At 47.5% G+C, this 10,546-nt stretch overlaps 1 protein-coding gene across 1 annotated transcript; it reads right to left on the reverse strand.

Annotated features, from left to right (window-relative positions):
- Window positions 1-2,455: 2,455 nt before the first annotated feature.
- On the reverse strand, window positions 2,456-4,484 carry LOC142768569 (uncharacterized). The gene is made up of 2 exons (XM_075870563.1): window positions 3,539-4,484; window positions 2,456-2,990 (listed from the first exon to the last, which is right to left on the reverse strand). Exon 1 carries the CDS (start codon window positions 4,201-4,203, stop codon window positions 3,619-3,621), a length of 585 nt encoding a protein of 194 aa, XP_075726678.1. The 5' UTR covers window positions 4,204-4,484; the 3' UTR covers window positions 2,456-2,990; window positions 3,539-3,618.
- Between the last annotated feature and the right edge of the window lie 6,062 nt (window positions 4,485-10,546).

A 10,546-nucleotide genomic window follows, 5' to 3' on the forward strand; every position in this document is an offset into this window, starting at 1 on the left:
AGGATCTGTGCAATTCCTCGCAAACAGCCGAGTTCCATTGGCGTTCCGCGGGGATAAGGCTACCAAGGAGAAAAACCGAAAGCACCCGCTTCGGGGTAAAACGTTTTCCTCCTTGGAAATAAGAGGATACCCAAAGATGGCCTTCTGGAACTCGGTCCTAAGAACTGCGTCCACCCAAGGCTTGATAAAACTGAGTTGGTCAGTCTTGTCGGACAAGCCTTTGGGAGAACTGGGGCTGATGAAACGGAGAGCTGCATCCAACAAGGAGTCAAGCGTCTGCCCAAGGAACCCGCGAGAGAAGAAACTTCAGGAATTCGGCATGTCGTGTCTGCTCCTAAAAAAGCGGACATCAATTTGCTCCAGTCTGACGAGGAAGGAGGATTCGCCCTGGTTCCCGAACCACTGTACGAAGAAAAGGTGGCAGCGGCTTGATAAGGGAACTTCAGAGAACTGCGGAAAGTAACTCCGGCAAAAGCAGAACAAGAAGGTGAGAGGCTGTATGAACCAAGCGGGGGGCTCATTAGGTTGGCCCTGTCCGGGAGGACGTGCGAAAGGGCCAGCCTCTCTATCTCCTTCACGGCCAAACCCACAAGGAGTTATGTCTGTTTCGAATTATGACTCTAGGCAGAAACTTGTCGGACGACATCTGCAAATGCCTTGACCATTGAAGATACGTTCCTCGTAAGAAATCCTCAGGACGTTTTAAACTTTCTAGGGGATGAGTGCCCTCAAAGTGCTTGTGCGTTTTCGGTAGACGTTGAAGACTTATTTTATTCCCTACCTCAGGACATTTTGTGCGAGGAGGCGAAGTCTGCATCCAACGCTGTGGTGGGAAGAATTTTTTGTAGGCATTGTGGAACTAACGTAGACAGCTTTTTTGAACTTCTGAACTTTTATTCGCTGTCGACGTTCATCACAAGAAACGACAAATGATACACTCAAATACAGGGCATGCGCACTGGGTCATCTTTAGCTCCAGTACTCAGTGGTATTTTATTAGCTCGTTATGACAAACGCATACTGCGAGGCTTGCCGAGACAAATACCGTTAAGGTATTCCTCTACGCTAATGATTTCTTAGTCATCTATAGTGCGAAACAGTGTGACACACGGCAGGACACCGATGAGAGTTGAGCATCATTTCTGATAACATAACTAATCTGCATGCTGACGGCGGAGTTCCCCAAGAATAACAAACTTAGGTTTTTAGATCTAGAGCTTATGTTTCTGCCAGAACCAGAAAGCCCTGATACATTTTAGTTGAGCGCATTCCAAGCTTGTTGAGCGAGGAATTGCGAAAGCACGCGAGATGGCATCGGTGTCAAGGTCCTGTCATCACCAGGTTGAGAGCAGCTTCGGCAGCCATATTAACGTAAAAAAGCAGGCTTTCCTTGTCAATTGCTCTCAGGCACAGAAGAGTCACTTCTGAATTAAATAAAGCAGGGAAAGATTATGAAGCACACAATTCAGGAACAGCCAAACTCGAAAGTTTCTGCTATACTTTATATGCACAAACGTTCACACTGCCTAAAAAGAATTATTTGGGGAAAAAAACTAGGATGAAGGTTGTCTTCACAGCAAAAACCATCCAGGGTTTCTATACAAACTTAAGAAAAACGAAGAATCTTCAGGAATAGGGTATTATAAGAAACTTGCAAAAATGTTCGTAGAATGTAATGTATGTGTTGTATATCGATTTGCTTTATCATGTGGCCGATACTACATCGGTCAGATGGGGCGCCGCATGTCTGAACTATCTATCTCCTTAAGGAGTACGCGGATCTCAAGCGCAGATCAGTGAGCAGCCACCTGGATGGCGACTGTGACTGTGCCCATGGTTAGTGCACCCTGATGCTTGATGAATGCGAAGTGATGGCAAGATTGACAATAGGGCACGGGAAATGAAGCGTTTTTGATTCGCAAGGCAGTAACCGAGTGTGTAAGTGCCCCATTCGGACAATTAGTACAAGTATCTTGTCAGTTAAAACGTATCTTCGAGATTCGTATATTAGGATGTTCTGGCACATGCGCCATCATTTTTTCGTTTTTGTGGTTCTTATCGCCCTCTTGGCGTTATATATACGGCCGCCATCTGTGCAATAAAGTGGTTGCAAGTGTGCGCTTTGTCCCATGTGACTTCTTTCTGAAACGCTCTGCGCACTAAAAACGTTTATTTATTTCAAAAGAAAATAATTCGTGGCGTTCCACTGTTTGCAAGGCCCACTGTTCACGGCATGTGATGTTTCGGCTGTCCTGCTAGAACAGATGCAACTTCGTAGACCTTGCGCTGTCACCCGAGCTAGGAAACTGCGAAGCGTCGTGAAACTTGTTGAGGAATGACGCGCATGTTCGGGGGGGTTGAAGGCGTATGTTGAAGAGTAGAAATATCAACAATGCTTGAATTTGGTTGGCCACAAGAGACACAGGTGCGAAGCAAATGTACCAAAAAGCATGGGTGCATATAAAAGTTCCTTTATTCGACTTGTCGATAGCAGGATGTGTCGGCTTGCATAAGACCCGACATGTTTCATTAGACACGAAGTGCGAAGTCCCTTTCTCATCGCCTTCGTCACAGTTATGAAGGAACATGTACATAGAGAGCATTAAGCCATTCTGTCGAGGCCTCGTCAATAAGCTAAGATTAAGATGTTCTACTACGCAGGTGACAACTGATGGGGAACGGTAGGCTTAGGATAATGCCCTCTTCCAGGCGGTGCTCGCAGACACACAAAACGGGCTCTCGAAGAGGAGCGCAGCAAGAAATTTAATGCATGAAACTAAAAGTGGAAATTCAGGTTAAAAATGAAACATTGAGTAAAATACTGTTCAACACAGCTGTCACTACAGCATTAACAGGTGGGGTACTTGTCAAGATTTTCGTTGCTGCAGTCTCCAATGGGGATGCGTGGTTATTTGGAACTCGTCAAGTGGTTTCGGCAAACTGCACAGTTCATGAAAAATTTTGGTCCGTCAAATGACATCGTCTTGATGCTGGAAAGAGAGACAACCAATGAAGAATCGTTTCAGAAACGAAATAGTTATTCACGGTGGATAACGCACTAAACCGGCTACGGCAGTTATGAATCCAAGCAAATCGCTACTGGTAATCGACGTTACGGAAATTAGCAGTGTTAAATTCAAGGGCGCAGATAAAGACATGTCGGGCTTGCAAGCATCGCTGTGTGTCCCGACGTTAATGGCCGCGGAACCACGTTCAGCAGAGATATTTAGCAATGACTGTTCAATGAGCATTTTGTTTTGAGCGTTACGTTCAATTAAGCAGAAGTGTATGCACCAAGGAATCCGCATCACATAATTTTTCGTGCTTGATAATTATACGCTAAATTCAGGATTGTCCAAGGAACGCTACATCAATAACGGTATAATTAAAATAAGCGTGTTCAGCCACATCTACTCAATTACTATTCGCGAAAGAAGACCTGTTCGTGACGTTGGCTACACGGATTACGGGCTTAAATTCTCTCGACAGAGCAACTACGCCATACATAGAAAGAGAATAGCCCGCAAAAATAACTTACGGTATAAAGTCGGTGGCCGAAAAGGAGGGACAGTTTACCGCGTTGCCCACGGACGGCATGGGAGAGAGTGGGCAGCTGCATCACGGGAACAATTGGAGGACGCCAGCGTACAGCGACCTCAGGTCTCGATAAACGCCGACGCGGTAGCTTCGTGGCGGATTTCCCAACGTCTGTCGGAGGACGGTTTCGAGTAAGGGCGAATGTATGTTGGGAGTTTCGTGTATGGCTACGCAGGGCTTTGTGTACCAGTCGACGAACAAGTAAGGCCTGAAGTCCCTGCCTCTCTCTTCTTCGGGGACGAGCAGGCAGGTGCAACAGACGTTTTCCGTCGCCTTGGCGAACACGCCGTGGACGCGTCTCTGCCGCATTTTTTTCAGGATGTCGCTGACGATATCAGTGGGGTCCTCCCTACGGTCAGCGCGATAGAGAACCCAGGACCCTATGACGCCAAGGCCGGCCATACAGGTGAATAAGTGGGCCGCGCAGTCCAGACGGTCGCGCAGAGTGGTTATGTGTTCCAGATGGGCGCGAACCGCGCTGACTGCTTCTGGTAGAGACTTGTCGGCGAGCTTTGGAAGGTCGGTGAAGCCGTCGTTGTCCAAGCATCGCATTTCGTGTTGCGGCACTCTCGAAAGGTGTGAGCACAGCAGTTCCACGTACGCCATGGCTGCCAGTGACCCTGAAGGCGCCTATGGAAGCTGAATGTTGCGTGGAGTGTTGGCCTATGGCTAGAGGGAACCCTCGGTGTACTTGCTGTTGTGACGGAAGCGTCGGTCGTATCCCCTACGCGCGGCGAAGATGCGACCTAGAAGGGTGAAGTGAAGAAGCTTGCGTTCACCTCCCGTTAGTCAGATGTCGAGCCCGAGGTTAAAAAGCTTCCCGGCCGATGGGGCGTTTGAACATACTTTTTTTTCAGAAGTGTGGCGACAGGCTCTGCTTTGTTCGAGCGTTGGCGGCGGATTGCAATGCAATGCCTCGCCGCAAGGACTTTAATGCACGTGCTTACTCGGCCGCTGGTCACGTGTCTGATAATGGATTTAGCTGGAAGGGGCGTCATTCTAATAAAAAAAATTACAAGCAGCCGTACATCCACGCGCTTAAGGACTGTGATGTAATTTCCGATAGGTGTTTATAAACCAGGATCTTTCATATCTTAATGCGAAGAATTTCTTAGCGAACTTCGGCGAGTTTGACCCTATCTGTCTATCTATCTATTTAGCTGCCTACGACTTTTAGCTCTTCTCGCCGTTTGGATAACGAGATATATACCACATTTAGTATGGCGTAACATGACTGTATGATGGGCATAACTGACTATAGTCATAGCATCAAAATCATGACATGTATGTCATGAATGTTGAGGTTTACATGTCATGGTCTTGTTATTCATGCGGTCGTTTCGTTCACATGTAATATCGTAAAACTAGTATGGTACGACGTGACTGCATGGCGAACATAATTTACAAGCCCTCATGTGGAAATCATCGCATGCGTGTCATGTAAGAACATGACTGCACGCCACGCTCATGATGTGCTCGCGGTCTTTTCGCTAGCTTCACATGCACCAAATCTGCTATTACGTGACGTGCATGGACGACGAAGGTAAACGACGCGTCCGAACATGATAATCAGGATATGCATGTTATGTAAAACATGACGACATGCTACGTTCATAGCGCGGTCGCAGCCGTTTCTCTAGCTTCACATATGCCAAATTTGGTGTTACGTGACGTGAATAGACGATGAAGGTAAATGGAACGTGCAAACAAGACAATCATGACATGCGTGTCATGTAAAACATCACTACATGCTACACTCATAGCGTGCTCGCGGCCGTTTCGCCAGCTTCAGATACACCAAATTTGACATTGCGTGACGTGAATGGACGACGAACAAAAATGCCAGGCGCGAACATGATAATCATGACGCGGAAGTCTTATACGGCATCATTTACCTCCACCTCGTAACGTTGTGCTGATTTTAAAGTGACATATCAACCTTCCTCATTCGTGCTTCGCATATCAATGATTTTCAGAGCACGTGGTTGGTTGTTCCTCATTGTCTTGGCGCAAACCACCATGGAGGGATCTGCCAATTTTTCATAACTTCGTTTTTCATTTCAACTGTTTCGTATATATGCAGTGCCTACTCCCGCTGGTCGGATGTCGCACGCATGAGGCGTAACATGTCGGATATATGAGGTGTAACATATATGAGGCGTTCGATTATAAATCAAATGGCAGTTTTTGTTTTTCATTCTAGCAAGTTCGATGGATTGAATGATTTTTAAAAAAAAAACCATCATTTGCATAACCACTTCATGTATACAATCTACATCATTCTTGTTGGTTGTGGAGGCCTTACAAAAAAAAACAGCGCTTGAGAAGGCGTGATCGGTAAGCGATAGCAGTTTTTTTTTCAGCGATCCCTTCATCATCTTTATTCTGATGGGATTCAACACATTTTATCCCCAACTAAAGAAGCAGCTCACATCTAAAGTGCCCCTTTCCGTCCTACCCAGGAGTCGATAGGGACGTCGCGGGAATTATTTGCGGGCCCCATCAACCGCCTCCTATTGGTCTTTATATAGGTTTCACAAGCAAAACAGTCTGGCTCTTCAGCCAACTCTTGTTCAATCGCGTTTCTACACAACCCATTGTATACGACATCTCGCTATATCATGATGCCGTCTTCGATTTCGCACGTTCGCAACTGTGATTGATTTTTCAATCACAACTGAAATATGATTTTTCCAGCGGCATTTAAACGTCTGTAGATCGCATTGAAGACAGTGCAGCAAACACTACGCGAATGATACGTATTCACAAAGAGCGAGTACAATGCAGAACAAACCGCGGATCAATATTTATGAGTCAGATCAGTATTGCATAGTAGAAATTGGCGGCGTATCTGCGTGACACACTGCAAATGTCTTCTGTCGGCTTTTTTTCGTGCATGGCGTCGCATTTTCAGCGCAACCTAAGAAGCGCTAGGGTCTTTAAAGTTACGAGTCTATGAATAGTCTTTAAATGGAACACATCACCTTATACGTACGTATCGATGTTACGCCTCAGATATGCGTGATATTCGCTATATTTGATCGGCAATGTTCGCAAGTATGAACGCAGCCACCAGTGCAAGATAGATGGGCGTTCAGCAAGCGCTTCAGCTTTGGCCGGATGGTTGAATCGTTTCGTGAGACTGAAAAATGTACCAAAATGTCTGGGTTCACGTATCTGAAAAAAAAAGACTGTCGTCTTTAATAATATTTGGACTTTAACGTCCCGATATCGTGATATAATTATGTAAGGTGCTGTTAGTGGGGAGCTCTGGAAATTTCGACCATAACTTTCCTTAAAATGAGCACTGACATTGCCCAGTAAACGAGCCTCTGCGATTTCGCCCCCACCGAAATGCGTCCGCCGCGATCGGGATCGAATCCACGGTGACCTTTGGGTCCGCGGCCGAGCACCCTAATGACGGAGCCACCGCGGTAGGCAGAAGAGTATTCAAGCATTTTCCTATTCAATGAGACATCGTATGTTTATTGTAAGGAAAGGACACTGGGCTTGCTCTTTCTTTCACATCACGATTAGGGCAACCATGTTGTCCGTTTTCGGCTGAGACATTAGGCCATGTCAAACGGAATACTCCTGTTTTTTTTTGCAAGTACACAATGCAAAATATATGAAATCGTCGCAGGCAGTGTCATGTACAAGTACGGGGCAACTTTGCTCAGCATTTCTATTGCAGCTTTTGAAGAATCGGAGGAGTTGCAACCGCAACCAGTTCTAGCTTGCCACTGCATCGGTGTATGCAGGGGCGATTCTGGCGGTGTCCTGTTGACACATCTTGTTTTCTGATTCCGGGTTTCTTGTCACCACTTCATCTAACTTCAGTTCTGCCCGATGCTGGAAAAGAGAAAAACAATAAAAAATTGCGTTTCGAACAGCCAATTGTAGTAAAGCGTGAAACTCAAAGAGATTCATTTTTAGATGTGCATAATGATTGCTGAATAACACTTATAGGAGTTCGAGATCTCTGCAGAACGTTGGCCGGCTTGCATGAAAATACAGTAATTTCCGTTAATTCCACCCTTGTTAATCAGAAAAAACTGGATAACCAGGACATCTTTTGTGGTTCTGACCAGAGTATATATTCTTCGATGGCATCAAACTCCCGTTAATTTGTTATCGTTTGACAAATCCTGCCGATTCGGAGATATATCAGAGAACGTATAGCGTCGCAACTGTCACTGCGCAATCGAGTGAAAACGGCGTTCGATAACGACCGAAACGGCTGCGTTCCTTCAAGAAGTCGTCGTCACCACGCATCTTCAATCTTCCTGCAATCGTGTTGTTGGTGACCAAGGCTTCAGTGGCTGCGGAAAACACCTTTGACTTTATATTTCCCCTGGTGCACGCGGATTGCATGGCCATTATCTGTGATCGAGTAGGCAGTGGCCAGTGAAAACTGCGACAAGCAGCAGCTTTTGCATCCTTTCGAAAGTTTGTAGCCTCCATCCATCATTGAGCCTCGCTATACATCAGCACCAGATGTGGCGTTCAGCAGTTTTATTTCGACTGCGCACGAAGACCACGAGCGTTTCTCCAGATTTCAGCAGCCGCTACGATCGTGTTATTCGCGACCGTGGATGCGGCTTTCAGTATAGCTTCCTTTCTATTCCAGACGATGCTCGTGCAATCTCGCAAAACTCACCCCCGTATTCTAGAACGTCCCTTCACTCAATGCTTCACCTTCACTTGAGAAAGCCGATTGGGACGCCTTCTCTAGGCACTGCAACTCACTGCGTACCACCGATAATCTGCTGCGATTCTTGTGTAGCAGAGTGTCATTTTTAACCGAGTGGTGGCGCAGTGCTCAACTCTGTCAAGTGAAGGGTGAAAGTTGAGTCGAGGAGTGCTTGTGAATACAGGGGTCAAACATGGGGGAAGATGTTAGCTTCAGCAGCGGTCCACATGTCGACTTAAAGCTCGCTTGCTGCATTGGAATGAACGAGTGACACGTAGTCGGTCAGTTTTTGTTTGTGACGTAATTATAAAGAGGCGCATGCGCAGAACCCATGTCACTCACGGACTTGTCGCGCTTGCGTCATCCCAAGACCCGAAAATCGAAACCTGGCACGGGTCCTCAAGACGTCTTGTGTCACCAACGAAACGACGCAGTGTGGGCCGCGACCCTGTATTACAGACATTGCTACGGTATGATGTTCTAGAGGGGTGACTCGGAAAGCCCTCTCACACGTGAAGAGCCATCGCTGGTGGTTCCCACGTTGGGCTGGCTGGCCATAGCTGACCACCACGCCGCGGGCCTTCTGAGCAGGCCTTCTGAACGGCCCGCAGCTGAGCGGTGAGGTGGGAACTCTTGAACGCCTCCTCCCACTCAGCTTCCGTGGTGAGACGATCGTTGTGCTGTAACGAGGAACACCGCCAGAGCATGTGCTCTAGTTTGCAGAAGGGGTCTCCGCAATCCGGCAGATCGAGTTCGTAGGAGCCCACGTGCCAATACTGAGTCTGGCTTAGCTGGGATAGAAACCGATTTGCAACATGCAAAGGGGGTGAACACTGTGAGCCCGGAAGAGCTTGACGTGAGGCGGGGGATGGACCCTGCTGTTGATCTTGCAGTCCTTAGTCGCCTTGTTCAATGTCTGTAGTAAGTGCGCTTGTAGAGCTCCGCGTCCTCGCATGAGAGCGCCGTTAACCCACCGCAGTGGGCAAGTTTGTGCGTGCAGCCATGGGTCTTCGGGACCACGCCTCGCATAATTTGAATTTTCGCCTCGTGTGGAGTCCCTCGCGTTTCGCCAACACCGCCTGCGTTTCACCCAACCAGACCTCAAGCTCTTCTATTCCTCCGAATACATAAACGGCCTTCCCAATGCGCCTATAGGAGGCCTGGGGTCAAGGGTAAAACTCGCTGTTATGGTCACGTACGCTTGGTGATGGCGCTGCGTAATAAAGCACGAGTTCAGAATGCGCTTCGACTTGAGACCCGGGTGTCTTGAGTCACATTCAATGAAGACTCCGAAAATAATTGCAGCTTTTAAACTTCTCCTATTTTAGTTCGTGCTTCTTTGTGCCTGAGCGGCTCACTTCAAGTGTAGAATGACAGTTTGCTTGCGCTCGTCTTTGCGTGTCCTATCTGCTTGTGAAGCCGCTCGCCGTTGTTTGCGTGACATTACAGTTTGCTGCTTTAGCTTTCATTTCTTTGCCCTTGTGACGAAACTATGCACAATAAGCGCTTAACAACGTATCTCGATTCCTATGACAGAAGATTAGCCATGTTCTTTCATCCCCGCAAATTTCCACTGTCCTCTGAACATCTACCTTATTTAGTTATGTTCAAAAGCCGAGAGCCACGGCAAGAATATAAGCACACAGCCTCATCCGTACCTGCAATGGCCATACTTTACAGCTAAAATGTTCGCTCTAGTCTAAAACTTTCTTACCGGTTATCATATATCATAGGTGGCGTAAGACTGGCTATGTCAGCCCTTAATGACCAGCGTTGCCGTAACAGTTGATTTTTTGCCACGTGCGCCGATTCCAGGTCCCCATAAGTGCGACTGTCCATAGATTTCCAACGTGCCTCCAGGAGTGAACGAACGAGGAACGCAGAACATCCTCCCGGTGGGTGGTGAACTGCCTGCATGCGACGCACGGTAGCTTGTTCCGTGCGGTGAAGCAGCGAAGTTCGTGGTATTCACGGCCTTCGACGGTGACCAACCAACGGGTATGCCGGGTTTTCCCGAGCTTCTTTCGTGCACCACACTTCTTGGCTTCTGCACCGCATATGGGTAACAAGCGTTTCCCCAATTCATTGTTGGCCTGTAGCGTCCGCGCCAGTATAACTTCCATGGTCGGATCGCACCTAGTTCGATCAGCTGTATATCTGGGCTGTATGTCTGGGCCATGCAAGACAGGCGCCTCTTCAAGACTGCTATACCTTCCAGCTAGACGCGAGTAGCCCTCACGGCCCTTATCAAGGTCA

This window comes from Rhipicephalus microplus, chromosome 8, assembly GCF_043290135.1.
Source record: "Rhipicephalus microplus isolate Deutch F79 chromosome 8, USDA_Rmic, whole genome shotgun sequence".
NCBI lineage: Eukaryota > Metazoa > Arthropoda > Arachnida > Ixodida > Ixodidae > Rhipicephalus > Rhipicephalus microplus.

Excerpts from the sequence above, each read along its gene's own strand:
- LOC142768569 (XM_075870563.1), bottom strand. The coding sequence starts at position 4,203 with ATGGCGTACGTGGAACTGCTGTGCTCACACCTTTCGAGAGTGCCGCAA.